Here is a 20,056-nt window from a genome sequence, read left to right on the forward strand (position 1 = left end):
TGTATTATTTTCTGGATGACAATATGCTATTCAGATATTAGTTGCCTTTCTTGAGAGGCATGGTAGCTCATTACTATTGACATAGTTTTGTTTAATTAAAAATTGTTATTAGTGATTTTGTTTTATTTTACTTCAACATCGAGTAACTCAAGCTAGGGCCTAAACTCAACCATATTGTGCTTATCATGTGGAGGGCACGTCTACTCCTTGGACCTCGTGTTGTGAACATCAAACATAACATGTGGCCTGTTGAGTTGGTTCAAATTCGTGTGTTTCCTTGGAAGCAAATTAATACTTGTGTTTCTTCTAAGTAAATCCCATAGGTACGAATATGCTAATAATTGAAAATCAGGAACTCGTACGACAGGTTCTCCTCCATTATCGACACGAAAAGACAAGGCATATACTAAGATCCTAGTTTGCGAATTATTGCGGATGAAGCATCCATCGATCCTTTACTGGGACGTATATAATCTTGCATACATTGATCAGTACTCATTCTTCGTTGATCGTTGGAATATCGGAGACCACATATCTACAAATAATCCGAGGCGTCGAGGGGGGCAGTGCTGTGTTTATCGAAGAAGTTGCATAGCGAAGATCCGCAGGTGCAGGTGAGCTTCAAAGGTTTTCTCTATGCACGTGTTGTAATGCCTGCCCCCGCCTCTGCATCCGGCGTGCTCACACACACACGCACACATTCTTTCTTCAGCTTTAGATCTAACTGCACTACCCTCTGCATGTTGCATAGTCCGTTTCCCCTCGCGAAACAGCAGCGTCTAAAGTGATGAATGCTTCTAGCTGTGGATCAATGAAATGCTTCAGCTTGCGATTCTGTCATGCGTTGAGCTGCTAGCAGTAGAATTGATAATTTGTACGATTCACTTTGACTTCTAATATGAAATCGCACGTGCCACGATTATTAATGCAGTTAGTGCAGGGTTGATGGATAAGTCCAGTACATCTCGTCTGGTTGCCAACTCTCCAGACGTAGCTAGCGATGATCAGCTTCGCTTGTCGGAGTATCTATGGAGAAACTCAGGAGACATATTGGAGGGCGCACGAAATTCTACGTTCATTGCTGGCATCCGTGACGGAACATTGGATCCAAACCATTATGGTAAATACATGGTCCAGGATGCAGTATTTTGTCGTGAGGTGGCAGATATGTGGAGGGAGTTGTCCGTGAAGAAGGATGCTGTAGCCCAGCTGAGGAGGCTAGCCAAGGACCTACATGTCGTGTATTGGGGTGCATCTAGGAAGTTGTTGGATGCATGGAACATAGAGGAAGGTGACTCGGGCCATTATGGTATTCTTCTAGGAAGTGCAGCGGAAAAATATATGGAGTTGCTGAGAAGCACTCTCAAGACGGAGGAGGCTATATACATGCTAATTGTGAGTTACCCATGTTTCAAGCTATGGGGTGAGTTGGCGAAGGAATTAGCAGTCTCTAGGAAGGAAAAGAACCCCTACCAATTTTGGGTTGATAAAAACAACACAGATAAATACTACACAGAGCATGCAAACATTATTGATAAGTGGGATACATGCTGCTATTTTCGACGAGACAAGGCTCTCTCCATATTTCGGCAAGCCATGCAATGTGAAGTTGACTTCTTTAATCTGGCAGAGGACACTGTACATGTTGCTCCCTCTGTTGCCCTTGACACGCAGGGCCGAGCATTTCATAAGAACTACCAATTTTGAGAGAGATTATAGTAATTTGCTCTTTATCTCCAACTAAATCGAAGTAACCTTTCATAATTTTCTTTGATATTGATAAGTTGTTGTATCCAACTTCATTTCCAGTTGGAATCCTTGTAAAGAACCATTGAAAGCTACAGACAATATCTCATGCATCAATGGAAAAGAGCATCATGTACAAAAGTTCTATGTAATCCATGTTGAAAAGATGGATGCATATTCATAATCATAGTAGGACCAGACATATGTTAATATTAATCCAAATTTTAAGAAGAAAATATCTACTTCATGGATTTCGTGTTTGGGACCCATATTCACCTCCTAACCATTTATTGTTGCCTACTGAAGAGATTACATATTTCATGCATCACATGGTGCAAGAAAGAACAATGTTAAGTATGGTGCACCGTGCTACATTTTCATCCAACATTAAGAAATGTATACATCACTCAGGAGTACATGAAGGTTCCAAGTCATACCCAGTATTTCCTTTCATGGGATGGTATTAATACTTGTTAAAATTCTAGAATTATGTATGCTAGGAATTATGCAATCTTACTACCAAACAAGATGATTCTTGTTATTGATTACATAAATAAATTAAACATTGCAATTCACAAAAAAATTAGTGACGAGAAAGGAAAACTCTCAAAGCTATCATGCTAAGTTGTCGAGGTTCCTAGCATGCTAAGTTATTGGCCTTCTTGACAAAAAGATACTCTATGTTAGACATAAGTAGCTTTCCATGGTGAGGAGCAAAGTAATGATGTATTCTTAAATGCCTCAAAGTACTAGTGTTGCCGTAAGTCTTGATGCTGTCATTGCAAGGACGGCTTACTATATTTGGGAACATCTATATTCATTCAAGATGTTTCCATAACCTCTTGTAAAACATTGCATAAATCACTTGCTCATATGTGAGCACTAGTTTTTGGCATTCCTTTTGCATGTTTTAAGATTTCTTGGTGAAATTTTGATTTACCATTGGGAATGGAAGAAATTCCTTTGTGAGTCCCACAGCAAATTTGGCAAGCTCCCAAAATGCTTGGAACATCACTCTTTTAGTTGTTGTACATATGTGGGATAGTTTTATCAACTACGTTGAACCATCATCTTATATAGCTAAGAATAGGGTTCATGGACTAGTGGTTCTAATTATGATCCACTCCTTTTTTACTGTGAAGCTATGGCCATGCTTTATCTTTAGTCTCTATCATGGATATGCTATTAAAATACTAATATTCCAAAGATATTCTCGACAATGAATTTCCTGTATTTTAACACGTTTTCATTCGTAACTTTCAGTTCCTTTGTGCCGCCTTGACTTTAATGATTTTTACTGCTGTGTGCAATCCCTAAGCCCAATCATCCTAGTCATATTTTCCACTCATGAATTGATAAACAACCTACTTTAACAAATTTATGAGGCCAAAGCATATGATATTCATTTATTTGTCTAATAATCTAGTGTATAATATATATTGACAAAAGAAACACAAAATTTAAACTCAAAAACACAAGAAAACTTATATTGCTTGTCATGTATTATTCATTATATGTATTGAAGGAAGAAAAGCATACAAAACTCAGAAAACACAAATTAACTCAAAATGCAAAGATGCAAAGTGCAAATTTCAAAACTTAAACTCTGTCTAACACTATTGCAAATTGAAGATACATCATGCTTGTCATTGTTCTTTGGATGTGTGTATTGAAGAAAGGAAAGTGATAAAATCTCGAATCACAAGAATCAAATGCATGGCCATTACTTTTATTGTTTGGTTGGTTGTCTGTTGCTGCCATATGATGGGCCTATTGATTTCTTTTGGCCCTTGTTATTTTCTTTGACCTTAATTGATAGCCCTCTTGTGATGCACTTGCACAAACCTTAAGAGTCTTGCATATGCCTACTCTTGCAAACACATAATCTTGCACATGACTATCCTCACACTCACTTCACTTTCATATATATAGTTATTCTCAAATTCCCTTACTCGTACACACGCTTAATCACATACACCCTTACTTGTGCACACATGCACCATTTTCACACACCATTCACATACATAGTTACTCGCATATAAACACCTATTTGCACACACCCTTATTTGCACACACATTTAGTCACATACACTCTCACTCGTAGACACCCTTACTCACACACACTTTCTTCCACACACAAACACTTACTAGCACATGGTACATACCCTTACTTGTGCACATACTCACTACCACACACTTACTTGCACACACAACTACACATAGACATTTTCTCATTAACATATACATACAAATACTTGCCCGTACATGTGCCCTAAGCTTACTCTCATGCACATGTATATTCATTTACCCTCATGCTTGCTCACAAAAATACTTCCAATTATTAGTAGGCACTCATACTCGTTCGGCTTTGCACTTTGAAAACAACATGTCAGTGTCTTAGACCATCATTGGCCTAAGATGATTTTACATACATTTTACATTTACAAATGCCATTTGATGCACCAAGTCCCAAAGAACGCTCAATAAGGTATTCCTACCTAAATACTAAAGAAAACATCCATATTTTCATTCTCATTGCATATAGGAGTCCAATCCTTGCATTACATAAGGCTTGACTTGACACTTCACTTCTTGGTGACCATGGTATTTTTTAAATTGCATTGCCACATGCACACTGGTTTGGAAAGGAAAAAAGCTTGAATTTTCACATCACACTCTTGCTTATCTTGAATTCAAAAGTGATTCAAAGAATCATTAAGTGCTTTCAACAAGAAGATTACACAAAATAAGTTCAAGAGACCTAGAGACATTCCATTTATAATGTGCTTATGTAAGATCATCGATAGCACATATTTAGTAGCCCATCAAGAACTAATCAAGAATATTACATTTTGGAACTCATTAGAGTAAGTAGACATGTATAATCATGAGCTACTTGATTCTACCTCACAAAGAAAGCTTCGTGTCAACCCCATAAGGATCCACTTCAAATTAGTAACCTAATTTAAATGTTATAGTTTCCTATTAACTATCTAGCATTAGCTTTTGAGGTGACTACATTGCTATCATCCCTCAAGATGAACTGAACCATTGCCATACTTGGTTCAAAGAGAGTAAGAAATAAGGGGATCGATGCCATACTTGGTTCAAAGAGAGTGAGAAATAAGGGGAGCCATGCACATCAACACCTCTACCCATAGGGTAGAGTCTCAACTCTTGTCCCCTAAAATGGCATTGGTTAGGTTTTAATGATGATGCATTAAGATGATTAACATTTGGCTCTTTCTAGGCTTGCCTAATTGAATTATGATGGAAGCCTCTCAAAGAACCAATAACCAGCCTACCTTTGGCAAGACCTATGGGGGATCTAGCCACCTACTTCCCTCTAGGGTTTTCTTTAGTTTGCAAGTTAGTTTTGGCATGATTTAATTTGACACATAGCAATTAGATTCCTTAACTAGCCCTTTAAAAACAATGTCTCTTTGCATAAATTAGACACAGACACAAACAAACAATCCTTTCATACTAGTTGCAAGAAATATATACTTATCCCCATCTTCTCCAAGGTGCAATGCCATGCCAACATTCTATCCCTTACACTAGGATCCGTATCCAAAGTACTTCGGTACTTTTACATAAGCACAATCCACCAAGCCACACTTAACTAGAATCACAGGCTTTTGAAAAGACCATTTTGGTTTCACAAGGGTTAGACTACTCCTTGATGCTCAAGGATTTTATGATGAGAGCCCTTGTGGCACCCTTGTCGTCTCGTAGCCTAACGTCCTCCCTATGGAGAGACCTCTTACATCTAGGGCCCACCGCTCCTAGCCCTTCTGCCGACAAATCTAGCCCCTTAGTGAAAGAGCTCTGCCACTACTCTTGGGGGAGACCTAAGGCATATCCAACAATCCACCCATGTGGTCACAATATCTCTTTTTCCAAAATCCACAAACAAGGCAATCAATCTATTCTAGACTAGGAAACCAACTGTTATTTTTCTTTAGAGTTCAATCATATAAAGTGATACATGATAGTCTCCTTAGCGTTTAGGATGCCATATTAGTGCTTTATACACCTGCAATTAAGCAATTATACTTTATTAGATATTATGAAGATAATACACTATCTAGTAGGTAATGTGTTGATCTCTCCATGCACTAACCATTGACTTTTTAAATTCATTCAATGTGGTTTCAAAGGCCTGGTAGTCATCTAAGTTCTATGCTTGCATGTCACAAAACTTAAAGATTCTATCTAAAGACTTTCAAACGTTTGCCTTGCATGATCGTCGTCGTGATGTTATGAGGACACAGTGTGAAAAAGTATGGAATGTATCATCATCCGACTTCTTATTAATCAAGAGAGTCAATGTGATCTGATTCATTAATATTAGTGTGAATTGCATGGATTATCCAAAAATACTAGATTTTTGGATAATTTTAGCCTATATTTGATATTATTTATTGTAAAAAGTCGAAAAAGTTAGAAAATCTTCTAGATTAGGATGGCATGTAAAAAGCAAGTTACTTTTTCAGCCAATTAGGGGATTTTCACAAGAAGAATAGATTGACGAAATCGCCTGTGTTGCGATCGTTGTAAACAAGCTGAAAACTGCAAATTGAACTGAAAGAAGAAGGAGTGATCTGGGAGATCCATGAGAAGGTGTCTTGCAGTTTTACCCCCCTTTCGGAGCCAACGGAGCCATCAGATTTGGGTTCTGAGCAGCAAAGAAGGAGGTGTAATTTTTATGCACGTTTTGTTCTACGAAGAAGCTCCAGGAGATCTAATGCCTGGAGATTGCTTCTGAGTAGTGCAAAGATTCTAGGTTCTTTCAATACATATTGATTCAATTCATTGTGATTTGTTTTTGTAGTTTTTACCACTTAGGTATTCTCTGTCTTCTCTTCCATCTCCTATTGCTACTTCCTTCTACTTCTGATCCCCGGTGGATTCGACCTTTCAACAAAAACCCCTCCGGCATTGTGCTTCACCACTGTCAGCATGGTGGTCCACAATTGCATTGTGGATGTACTACTTCCACCTATTGAATTGAATTCTTTGAGTGGAATGTTTTACTTAACGAGGATTATCCAAGGGTAGTGGGAGATAAAAATCTCAGTGTTTTCATACCCCTAATGGAGAGTTTCTTTTACATGTCTCTACCATCCTTTGACATTTTCTTGTCCCTTTCAATCTTCACATTTCCACCATGCAAACCCATGTCTAATAATGCCTTCTCAATTGTTGCAATTGCCTTAACCTATGTAGACCTAGATCATATTGTCCAAGAAAAACATATATACAAGAAAAGTAATTTCTCAATGATCCTGCACAAACCATGCATTATGCAAATATGGACTCAAGACAAGGGAATATCTAAAAATACTCTCAAACTTGGATCTTTGAGGTGCCTATTGGGTGCCTTTTTCTAATTTCTTTTGTCAAGTTCCTTTGTACCATGCATGCAATATATGCATGGGCTCTTCGAATTGACCCCTTTTGAGACATTTTACATACACTTTAGAGTCTTCAAATCACGTGCTAGATACCACTCTACTTTGAATCTTCCAAATCCTTCCACATCCAATATTCTCCTTTTCTTTGCTCACTAATGATTTGGGGTATATTTGTATTGTGGAAAATCCAATGCAAGGTTTCAAAATTCGCAGACATAACTTGGAATACACACATATTATAAGCATGTGACACAACATCGGTATTAGCACAAGTGAACTTTCAATTTAAAAAGTATTTCTAACCTCAAAGGACCCTAGAGAGAATATATTATTCTCAAGCTAGACATTAAACCATTTTGGATTGTGCTTTGAAATTGTTGGATTGAGTGCCCTATTGATCAGCGTGATGGTGACCCATTCTAGTTTTTATCCTTTATAATCTAGCACTTATTGAGCTTGAGTGCAAATTTTAGGAGACCATCACATTCATCTGGAGTCACCTCAAATAATTGAACAGAGTTTTCACTTTAGGGCCTCCAAGTTGTAAAATATATTGGTGTATTTGTTGTAAACCACACCTCCCTTGGTGACAAATGATATGTATCTTCGATATAAAATGGAACTTCCAAGAGTTGTAGAACTTGATCATTCACTTGTTTTTGCATTCTTTTGAGTGATGTTTGGTTCGTAATATCAATCCTTGCAGCGTAGATTCCTTCATCTTCCTATAAAGAGATTTGTAAATAGATGTGTATCCCCTGCTAGTTATAGCTACCTCATCCAACAAAGGTTGCATATCACTTGAGGTAAGTCGAGTTCCTCTTTAGGAAAATCTCAATCTCCTATTTTGCAAGATTTTGATACTTTGAATCCTTCAAGATTTCGTTGATAGCTTCCTTATGTAGAGGCATTTTAAAGTGTTCAATTGATGCCTCCATGCTTGAAGTCATTTTTTCATTGGATTGTAGGATATTCCTATATGTAAAATAAAAGATATTTACTTATCATAAATCATTTTACAAATACTTTATGAGATGGAGAAGTACCACCTCTTCATAGCTTCATGTCTTGAATATTTCAAAGTTTCCTACATTGTTTGCGAACCTCCAATAATATAGATTTTAGCCTTGACTGATCTCTTTGTTTCTCCAACTCTAAAATAGTCTCCTTGTTCTACAGTCATTTGTGCTTACATTGCTATAATGTTTGTCTCAAATAGGCATTCTCCTTCTCTATCAAATCTCTTTCTAACTTGTATACATTGCAAATGGTATCCAAATGTTGAGTGTATCCTAAGAGACCATTATAACCATTTCTAATGAAGCTTACTAAGAATGTAATATCCCTGAACGGAGGCTCGAAGTCATGCAAAGGATCTTCTGGGTACACTTTCCCATCAGTTCATATATCTATATTCCTCTTTCCTTGCATCCTACAAAGTTATTTGGATATAGAAGACATGAGATAGGGTTTGTTTTTCTTACTTAATGGCTAATACTCGTGATCAACCTTAGCATGGAGGTGATATGCCTCTCTCCTATATCTCTTTGATGATGATTTGGACACTGCCATCTTCCTTTGTGATGTTGATTCCACCCCAGCCATGTCCATTCATAATGTTGATTCTGCCCCAACTATCCCTATTGATTCCACCCCAACTATCTCCATTTGTGATGTTGATTCAACTTCATCTATCCATGTTTGTGATGTTTGTAAAGTTTCTTTCAAAACAATGAGAAAGACTACATGGAAATCTTTCAAATGTAATGTGGTAGGCACAACTCAAAGTTTCACATAGTCTTTTGGCTCATCTTTTGATAAAAAGGGACGATGTCATTAATTCCAATTGTTTCAGATACAACCCATCAAGTTTTGAGCACTAGATACTTAATTCCAAGAATTAACCTCTAAACTCTTAATTAAGGCTAATTGATAACTTAAAGGCTACATGCTAATTTGTGTATTTTGAGAAAAAGAAAAAAATCTTAAAATTTTTGACTTTTTAGCCATTTTTATTGATTTTTGAGTTACCTCTCTCCATGCTGAGGTGGAATTTCTTACAAGGCCCAAAATTGAGTCCAAATCTCCCCTAATGGATGGCATCTATTCTTCATCCTATTGTACTTTATGTACATTTTTACTTTATCATTTTTTTTCTTATTCTCTTCTCACTCAATGCATATTTACCTTAAGTCGGAGGTTGTTGGGAGTAAAGGCACATGTGCCTATACTACCCTATATTTTTTATACACACCATGATTGCACATCTATATAATACTACAATTGACAAGCACCCATCAGTATCACTTTATTCTTTATTCTTTTAGTGACTATTGAATAAAGGAAGCCCGATCACACATCATGACTGTTATTGTTTCCTCTCTCTCTCTCTCTCTCTCTCTCTCTCTCTCTCTCTCTCTCTCTCTCTCTCTCTCTCTCTCTCTCTCTCTCTCTCTCTCTCTCTCTCTCTCTCCACCATAGCTTGCATCTCTCTTGGTTTTGCTTGCATATGTAGCCTTCACTTGTGGTTGTGCTTGGCAAATGCCATTCAAAGCTTAGAAAATCAAGTAAAGGAAGGGGAGATGTTGCATCCCATTGGCAATGCTATACCATAAAATGATCATACAAGAATACCCCATTCTTTGTATCTTTGTGCACTTTTTCTCCAATGAGACCATGAAAAATATCAATAATGATAATAGACTCGATGACTTCCATTCTTCACGAATAGATGGATTGATATCTACAAAATGAACTAATTTTATCATAATTAAATTGAATTAAAAGTCTAAAAAAAGATAAATATTAATGATTGAATACTTACAATTATATTTGTGAGCTAGAAGATCTGAGGTTTCAAGTTACAAATGCTTCACTCTATGCATAAGTACACATTGTACTAGTACCTCTTTTATACTACTCATTCTTACTCTAAGTTTTAAGTCTTTGATTATGATCAAGCTACCTCTATTAATAGTAGGAATTTATCTTTTATTGTTTAAAATGATTTAAATATTAATAAAATTGTAATCTAAAAGTCTCGACACCTTGTTGAATGTCAAATTTCTATATCCATGGCTAAGAGAGAGGGGAGGAAACAGAATAAGGTAAAGGAGGAAAAAAGATGGGAGGAATGTTTGAAGCACTAAGCTTTTTAATCATTTGAATTTAGATTCAATATTGATTATCATGTAATCATGATTATCTTATTAATATAAACTAGACTAGACCCTTTTCCATTAATATAAACAATTTCATTATCGCAACTAATTGAGAAATATATATCCACAATCACTAAGATTTATTGCATGAGACATTGCTTATTTCAACTCTACTTGACTATGCTTTAGTTGATGATGATCCAATGGATGTAATTGGTGGATGAAAAGAGGCTTGAAAGAAGCTTTATGTAGATTAACAAACATCTTTGGATAATCCTCATTCCTTTACAATGATCTTTGGATACAAGATAAGAGCCCTATTTCACAACAATTTGCTTTATGTTAGCTCTCTATTTTGATAACTTGTAAATTCTAAGTTACATATAGAGATGTACAACTTACATCAACACTGCTACTAAATCAAGTCTCTTAGCTATTGTTCATTGAAAGGTTATTGTTCATTAATAGGTTGATCATGATTAGTACCTATTTGGCCTCCAAAATTATATGATACCCTTCCATAGGGTGGTTGAAAGCTTTGTTGGCATCTACCATAGGCAAAAGACCTCTTGGGAATTCGAAATGTAGCCCATGCACTTGAGAATTACCCCCATTGATATTACCCTTATAGCATTCATTTCTTTTCAAAGTCTCTCCATCCTCAAATTAATATATTAGGTATATCTCTCTATCCAAAAATACATTGGCATTGGGAATTGAAACCAATGGGGTGAAGTGGGACACTTGCATTACTCTTTAGTTGAGCTTTGTCTCTATTCTTCTTATTCCCCATTTTCATTTGCATCCATTGAATGAATTGTGACATGATTTAGGTTAGATTCCATAAGTTTATCGATTGAAGCTGTTGTTTGAGTATTGGACCACAAGTTTTTCCATACTAAACACTAAAAGATATTTCTATAAAGCTATTAAACACTTGGTTTGGTTTAGCCTACCCAAAGTTATGATAGTTTTTCTATAACATGGTCTATTGTGATTGCATGGTTACTCTATTATGCTAGGATTTATGATTGAAGAAGAATACAAGTTTCCATTTCTATGATTCCATTATAATCCATCCCTTTCTTGGATATTTATGTCCTCAAATATGCTAGGTCTTGTAGCCAATGAAAGAACAAGTGATAATATTTGGTATATTATTTAAAGAAGAATACTTGTATAAGCACCATTTGAATAATACAACTTTGTCTTTTCACCTTCTCATGCTTTTTACTTGTCCTTTAATGGCTACCAACCATCTCTCTCTTCTCTTATTCTAGATTCAAAGATATTTCTATTCTTTAATATCCAAATTTCGTGGGTCACTTTACACTTCCACTTCATGTTGAGAAAAATTTTAATGAAGGTACAATAATAAAAACCTTTTCTATAAGATTAGAGGCCATCTTACTATGGTATCTCTAGATAAAGAGACTTTCTTGACTTTGATGAAGTAATAAAGACATTTTCCATGAGATTTGAAGCCATCTTATTAATGATATCTCTACAGAAGAGGGACTTGCTAGACTTTGATGATGTCTTGCAAATGTATTTGACCTTGCTTGGTGCCTTTCCTAGGTTTTGTTCCTCATTATAATACAAGGTTCACTTTTCCCCTAGACTTTAATAAAGTATAGCAAGTGCCCACATGATGTTACTCTAGATGTAACATACTAGGTGAAAAATGGTTAAATATCCCTCTCTCGGTTTGCTCCCTTCCACGCACACGAATAAGCCTTGAGGAGGCTGTTTAAAAATGATTTTTTTTCTCTTTTAAAAAAAGTTTAAAAAAATATATCCTCCCCTTGTCGATGTCAAACAGGTGGTGAGGGGGAGAAGAGAAGATAATGAGGATAATGATGATGGGGGGGAGGCCACATGGCCTACTACACCCTGGCCACCTCGTCCAGTCCGCGGCCACCTGGGGGGTTGAGCACACCCCCTGGCCACCTCGTCTAGTCCGCGGCCACTTGGGGGGTTGAGGACTCCCCTGTGTCCATGCACACACTGATGGGTGGTGGGCGGGGTGAGACACCACCACCACCACCCCATATCACCTCCCCCATTATAACCCTTCTCCCCCCATCAAGAAGGAAAGGAGGATGCCATGGCACACTGTTGACACTGTGAGAGAGAGAGAGAGAGTGTGTGTGTGTGTGTGTGTGTGAGAGAGAGAGAGAGAGAAGGTTCTAAAAGGTTCTTTTTTCCCCTCCTTAGAGGGAGAACACACACGCCTCCCCTTTGCTTCTACCCCACGAGTGTATTTCCCCCATTTCCCCTCTAGTTGACCAAAAGGCTGCTAAAGTTCTAGCGAGGGTTGCATCTAAAAGAGAAGAATATTGAGAATGGCCCCCAAACGAAGAATATCGCATGCGGATGGAAATACCACAACTGGCAACGAAGCTTCAGGTGAGAGTATCGGTGTTAATACAACTACAATACCAGATATTAGTAATACATTTCCAATTTGTTATATATTTGTTTTGATTTTCGCATGAGATACATTAGGTCCCATACTATGCCACATGAGAATAGGTCATTGAAATGAATAAATTCCATCGTTATAATTGTAGGATGCATATTCAAGTGCAAGAGTTAAAATTATGAAAACGATTTGCACCATTCATGTATGATTAACGCATCTATGCCTAAGTGTAACTAGCGATGAAAAACCTATACTTGGCTATGATTCATTAGAAAGGTCACCAAGATGACGATCTCCAATATCGTTTTCATAGAAAAACATGCAATTGATAGATTTGGATCAAGATATGAATGGCCAATTAGAAACCTAGATTGACTTACCTAAGCTTCATACAAAACTTTAATCTAGGAGGTTAGGTAAACTTTTGATAGATGTTGAAATTTGATCCTAAGTTCAATAGTTTTGGATGCTCAATTGAAAAATAGGGATAAGTATCCTTTAGTATTGGCTTAATCGTATCTTACAAGGTAATGCTTGTATGAAGCCTTGACATGCACCGTAGGCAAAAGAAGGGAGCATTAAGAAAAAATCGCTCTTAGATCCCAAGGGGGAGAGTGGACATGCAGATGAAAATGTTATCGCATCTATTCTTGCATTGTTTGGAAAATTCAATCAAGCAACATTTTAAATGCTTTTACATTCAACTGATTATTGGATTGTCATTTGGATGATTATTCCAAGTGCTTGTGATTGATGGTAAATTCAGAGGGGGGGGGGGGGGGGGAGGGGGTCTGTGAGGACAAATTTGCCATGGGGATAAAATGATGCTTTTCTTGAAAGAAGATATTAGGGCTGAATGCCTTGATTGTGCTTGATTCTTAACTAGATTAATTAAGGAATGATATTTTGTACAGGTGGATCACCTCCATGACCGCACCACGAATAAATCCGAAAAGGGCACTGCTCAATTCATGGGCCGAAGGTCGAGTGGTGAAAAGGCCAACCACAGGAATGATGTTTCACTCCTAGGTAGCTTGCAGGTCAGGGAGGCTCTGGACATCCCCAGCTAGACTGGTATGGAGTTGAAGACCTTCGTAGCCCAATGTCTGTGCACATTGGAAGATCCTATTCTAGATAAAGGATGGAATTTGTGGTGCCATGTGATTTGGACCAATTCCTTCTGCAAGAAGGCAGAAGGGACATATAATTTCTCTTGTATGGGCAAGAGACAAGGATTAACTTGAAGATAAGTTAAGGAGCTTATTTGAAATTTTTTGTCATAAGGACTACTTGCTCTGTATTCATGTTAGTGCAATAAATTACGCAAACGAACCTGTTCCCTAAAAGGCTTAATTAAGGAAGCTGATTTTAAGTGTCACACATAATTGTGGTAGGACCTAATTAAATAACTAAAGAATGCCTATTGAGGGAAGCAGGTGGGCGGAACCCCCGACAGGGCCATCTTACGATAGGGTGGTCCTATAGAACTAGGAGGCTTCTCACAAGGTTTTACTAACGTTTTTTACCCTTACAAATTGTTAGGTTAAAACTCTGATTCATGCAATTTTAGGGGACCGGAATGGGACTATGCCCTATGGGTAGAGAGGTTGAGCGACACATCCCTCTCGTTTCCCATTCTCTTTAAACCAAGTGCAGCATGGATGTGCTTCGGCTTGGGTACCTCTGTGTGAAGTAGAATATCCAAGACCCGACGCTAGAATGCCTTCAGGAGACCTTGTCCACTAGGAACCCAAATTTCAGGTTGATTCCAATGGGTTCGGCCACGAACATTCTGTTGCGAGGCGGACTCGAGAAACCCTAAGCGACAAATGCTATAACATTCCATGGGAATGTCGGGTAGCATCACTTAGATTCTTCTCTCAATGGACTACTAAAAAAGTTCTTGGACAGGTGCTAGGCAGCATGTTACACTAAATCTTTAGATTTAGAGTAATATATACTTATTACAATCTTTATTTAGCTCTTACATGTCATTTGAAGTTGTAGTTCTTAAACAAAAAGTGTGTTGATGATGCAATTCTTTTTTTCTTCTAATCTAACTTTAGACCTAGTAAGTGTTTTGACTCAAACAAACACATGTCCCTTCCCAAAGATATTGCAATGTGAATAAAATTTGGCACATAAATATAACAAAAGTGTTTAACCAACTAATGTGTGAATGAGACTTTAGGCATTTTATTTTTTCTTTGAATGCAACTTTAGGCCTTGATAATTGCTAAAATCAATTAAGCTTTTTGATTGACAAAAACAAATGTTTATTATCATGTTGTAGTGAAATGAATATTTCCAAATTAATTTAAGAAAAAAAATTGGTACTTATTTTAAGTGACTCTTTGAATAATAGAAACAATGCAAAATTATCATTTGTATATATTAGACATCTTTCAACCCATAAATTTTTGCTTATGTGGTATAAATTCAAAAATAATTTTATTAAGGGGAAAATGGTTTTCTAGTATACCATAACATGCTGTTGCCTCTTTTCAAAAGAACATACTTAGAAAACTCGAAATTTCTTAACAAACTTGAATGGTCATAGAGTGGTGATATTTAATAAACTCAAATGTTCCTAGGGATTCATGATGTTCAACAAGCACTTGAATATTCATGTTGATCAACCTTTAACTTACATTGTCTCGAATTTCGATATACTATTTGTTAAAGAGGACCATGATGTTGAACATGTTCTCATGCTAGCTAGCTTTTTACTTACATTAATCTCAAATATATTAGATATTATTACATTTTTAGTTCTAACCAATATCCTTAGTGTATTTCACATTTTAACTTACATTAACCTCAAGTAAGTGAAGGTTTCACATTAAGTACTTCCAAGGCTAGTCCAAAGAAAACCAAGGTTTAGCATCAAGTGAGTGAAAAATAATTTAGAGGCAATTCAAAATTTGTAGTTTCAATGCACTTTATTAAAATAACAAAAACTAGATTCTTAAGGTTTGCACCTTTGAAAATGGTAAGTGTATCACATGAGTTCACCAAGAATACTATCTCATTTGATCAAATTCAAGTCAAAGAAAATATCTATAATTTTCTTAACAAATAGGGATGAATTTATTATCTCATAGCATGCAATTGGAAGCGTTTTGTAAGCACCCCTTGAACACATGTGATGTAGGGTTTCTTACTCCAAGAATAACTCACAAAATATGTAAATGCATCACATCGATGCAAAACAAGGGATTTTTAAGAAAAAAATTTCACATATTTGATTTACAAAAGAGTGCCATATTAAGGGGTTATTCACAAATTGAATAGAGGAGGAGTGTGCTTTATTTAGGGAAAATTCATAGATAAGGGCAATTTTAAATGGTCCTTGAATTCATGAATGTGATATAGAGGGTTTGCAAGTAGTGAAACCATTGAGGTTTCTTATAGGTACATGGAACCGCCCTAGCATACCCCTCTCCCCTATCCCCCCCAAGTGTGCCACATGGACTAGGTTATGTCTCCCAAAATTGTTTTCCAACTTCCACACTTTAAGGTTCTCATTTTGGGCTATATTGTTATCCAAAGGGAGTCAAAAAAGCAAGAGCATGCAAGTTGTCTTGTGATGTGTGAAGGTGATTGGGATCCCAATACTCTTGATTGGACTTTTACAACCTTCCTTTTGAAAGTAACTTCCTTTTGAAAGTAACTGCACCTATACATATGTAGCACGCGATAATCATGGCTTTAAAGTCAAAAGGGAAAAAATTTGTTCTTTCAAATGGTCTTTCTCCAATTTTGAAATTTGTAAAATGTTTTTTCCCTAGGAAACATGTTTAACTAATGTTATTCAATGATGTGCTATGTGAGGTCCAAGTTTCAACTTATTGATATGTGATAACTAAAAGTGGCAAAGGCGTAACCATATCAACAAAAACCCATGTAGCTCATAGAAAGAGAATTTTTAAAGCAGTAAAATTACACTTTTGAGTAATCATATTTCCAATCATTAATGACACTACATCAATAAAACAATAAGCTTCAAAACCAATTTGGCAACTAAATTCAAATTAATCACAACCTGAGAGTTGCCCTAGTAACCCCATTGAAATCATCATGTATCTAGATGAGGGTATTCCTTGTACAGTGTGTGTAGGGGGGGTGCACATGTGCGCATGGGCGTGGGCGTGGGCGTGTGCGTGCACGTATGCATGCATGAATGTGCACATGCATGCTTACATATTTAGCACTCCCTAATGGACATTGATCATGTATGTGATTACACATGTGATACACCATGTATGAGATAAGTGTGGAATATCTACATTGCCTCTAGATCAACATTGTGAGATGAGTAAAAGTATTGCACAAACCTTAGTGTATGTTAGTGCCTTTTTTGTGTGATTAAAAGTATAAGACAAACCTTAGTGTATGTTAGGTCTTGTTTTGTTAACTTAGGAGCTAGTTTGAATGTTTATAAACAATAATTAGCACATCTTTTCTACAATCTTGACAATTAGACATATTGATGAGTGGTTAGTTGTAATTTTTTGGATAATCAATTTTTAATGATAATATAAATATTGCTTTAGTTTAGTCACTATAAAAGTTCATTTGGTAGCAAGTTGATTACTTCCAATTTAATTCAGCACTTCATGAGTGTGGAAATAATATTAGTGTTGAGTGACTACTAACAGGATAACTTAAAGTCTCACTCATGAATAACTTCATGAGTGTGGAAATTATATTAGCGTTGAGTGACTACTAGCATGGATAACTCATGGTCTCATTGATGATGCATATCATTGTAGCAAGACACATCCCTTTCCTTTGTTAGTAACATATTGCACTAGAGATAATTCTTCATTGCATATTGTGAACTTTTTTTTGCACATGGATATATGACTCTCATAAAACATCTTGAAATAAAGGATAGTAGATGTGTGTGGCCATCTAGCTAGTATGGAAAAGACATGCATGACAAAAAAAAAATCACAAATACTACCAAACTAATGAAAGTTATTGAACCCTTGTTGAAAACATTAAAAGCATCATGAACCATACATTAGGGAACAAATGTACTCTAAAAGGATTCTTTAGGTTAGGATGTAATCTCGTATATAATCCCAAAAAATTTGAAGTTCACTAGTAGGAGAGGGGATAGGAGAAAAGGTAGTGTTTTTGGAATTTTAAAAAATGATGGAATTACCTTATGGGCTATAGTTCTTTGAAATATCTTCAAAACTCAAATTGAAACTTGAATTAATAGGTTCCTTCTTAATTTAAAGAAGTGGCCATGGATGCAAGAAGATCAATTTGCACTTGCCACATGTCATATGACCCACCTTACAAGGTTTGAAATTTCTCTCTTAAATTATGTTGTGGCACATATTTCTAGGCAAAATTTGGACTCAAATGAGCCCATAAGGAGTTAGACTCCCTCTTTCTTCTCAAAAATGAAGTCATAGTAGTGAAATGCTTGCAGACACACTTAAAACTTTTCTAACCTATGATAGTTAGAATATACCATTCAGACATATTGTTTATAGGTCCTTAGCTCTAACATGAGTGATTGGTTACAAACCAACTTTTTAGTCCAAATCTTTCCTAATGAGACCTACTAGTTATAGGTCCTTAGCTTTGACATAGAGATCAATGTTATTCTTATGATGATGTCATGTGAAAAAAAATTGATTAAGTAAATTGGCATCTTTTTTTCTTACAAATTTGGACAAAAACCATCCATGGTTTGGCTTAAAATCTATTTTTCTCTCATGAGAATAGAAAAACATAAATCAAAGCACACTTATCAATGATACCAACCCTATAGTAAGCCGGGCATAACAATTCAATGGGTTTCAAAGGCCCTTCTAGAAGCACAAGGATAGTATGAAAGTTGCCACAAACCCTAGCTGCCAAAATTATCCATGGTTGCAAACTTGATCATACCCATACACCAACTATTGCAACAAATCCCATGACATCCCATGAATCAAAGACAAGCCAATTGCATACAGTATGTCTACTAACCAAGCCCCCATAGATACTTCATATAGTAATCCAACTCAAGAAAAAGGTACAACTATGCCTTCTATTCTATTGATCACCTCATCTCCATCTATAGATTCTCTAGTCAACTCAACATCTCACTCCTCTAAACTAAATAAAATTGTGACAAGCTCATCTATCATTAACTTGTCCCATAACTTTCCAGTCTATAACCAATTTCCCTCATGTTGAGGTCTGAATATCAACCCTCTTCACTAGCCACATTGAAGAAACCACATCAATACGGTTGAATCTATAAAATGGCCAAAGAATTATCCATCCAAGTAGAAAAGTCTTCATCAAAATGGTTTTGTAGCTCAATTCCATGTTTGACACCTTCACTAAACTATTCAATTGCTATGATAGATCCCAAATTGGGTGACATACATATGATCATGTTCACTTCCCAATGGTAGCCCACTTGGGAGGAGCAAGAACATCTATATTTTCACAAAAGCAACCTTGTTGTAAGAGATGGGAAATAGGGTATATAGAGACATGTATAAAAGGTGAAGGCACAAATTATTTTCTAAGTAGTTTTGACATAAGTACAAGTTTTTTCTTATTTCATATCTCTTCATGTCCTTTCATGGCTATCATCCATCTCTTTCCTTCTTTTTTGTATTTGTCTCTCCTCATCTGGACTTTCTCTCTCCTTTGCACTCTTCTTCTCTCCCTATATTCTTCTCTCTCCTCTTGCTTTCTCCTCTCAAATCCCTTCATGACAAGCAATATCAAAGCATAGGCTTTTGATCCATTTGATTTTCTCATTTTCAAACATATTTTCCCCAATTTTTCACCATTAAATCTTGGACAATAGGTACAAAAGCCACATGGTAGGCCCTTGTAGGTATTCTACTTGGAGTAGAGACTAAACTTGGGGCTTTGACAAAGATTTTGGAGAGATCTAGCCAAATTGTGGCCAAAATAGCAGGTCATGCAATTAGACACTTAAATGCTTATATTGATATATCTGTAGTAATGTCTTTCTATTGTTGGTAGTGGTGGTAAGATTACGTTCATGTTGGCATTGTGGTTGATTCATCTTGGTAGTGATTCAATTCATACAGTGATTACAAGACACTACTCCTTCATTGCAATCATTAAAATGGGTGGTATGGGACTTTGATTGCTTTTCATTGATCATAAATTGATGTCTCGATACCCTACAAAGTGCCCTCGGTTCCATCTATGAGTCTACAAGGTTAAATGAGATCAATATTGGATTTATAAACTTCTTACATACTTGTTCAAATAAGGTAGGTTGTAGATAGTTTCAGTTAGCCAACTAT

The 20,056-nt window shown here is 36.4% G+C and overlaps 1 protein-coding gene across 2 annotated transcripts; it reads left to right on the plus strand.

The window, feature by feature from the left end:
* Positions 1 to 510: 510 nt before the first annotated feature.
* Positions 511 to 2,170, plus strand: LOC148037108 (uncharacterized). 2 transcript variants are annotated; one of them, XM_087677243.1, is made up of 2 exons: positions 511 to 614; positions 941 to 2,170. In XM_087677243.1, the coding sequence occupies exon 2, from the start codon at positions 946 to 948 to the stop codon at positions 1,705 to 1,707; it is 762 nt and encodes a 253-aa protein (XP_087533369.1). In that variant the 5' UTR covers positions 511 to 614; positions 941 to 945; the 3' UTR covers positions 1,708 to 2,170. The 2 variants fall into 2 exon arrangements, with proteins under 2 accessions (XP_087533369.1, XP_087533368.1); XM_087677242.1 differs by having other exon boundaries at positions 513 to 614; positions 932 to 2,170.
* The last annotated feature ends 17,886 nt before the right edge of the window (positions 2,171 to 20,056 follow it).

The sequence above is a fragment of the Lygodium microphyllum genome, chromosome 4 (genome assembly GCF_053477565.2).
Source record: "Lygodium microphyllum isolate KBCC chromosome 4, Lygodium_microphyllum_v1.1.10, whole genome shotgun sequence".
Classification (NCBI taxonomy): Eukaryota; Viridiplantae; Streptophyta; class Polypodiopsida; order Schizaeales; family Lygodiaceae; genus Lygodium; species Lygodium microphyllum.

Coding starts and splice junctions, on each gene's coding strand:
- LOC148037108 (XM_087677243.1), top strand. CDS start 946: ATGGATAAGTCCAGTACATCTCGTCTGGTTGCCAACTCTCCAGACGTA.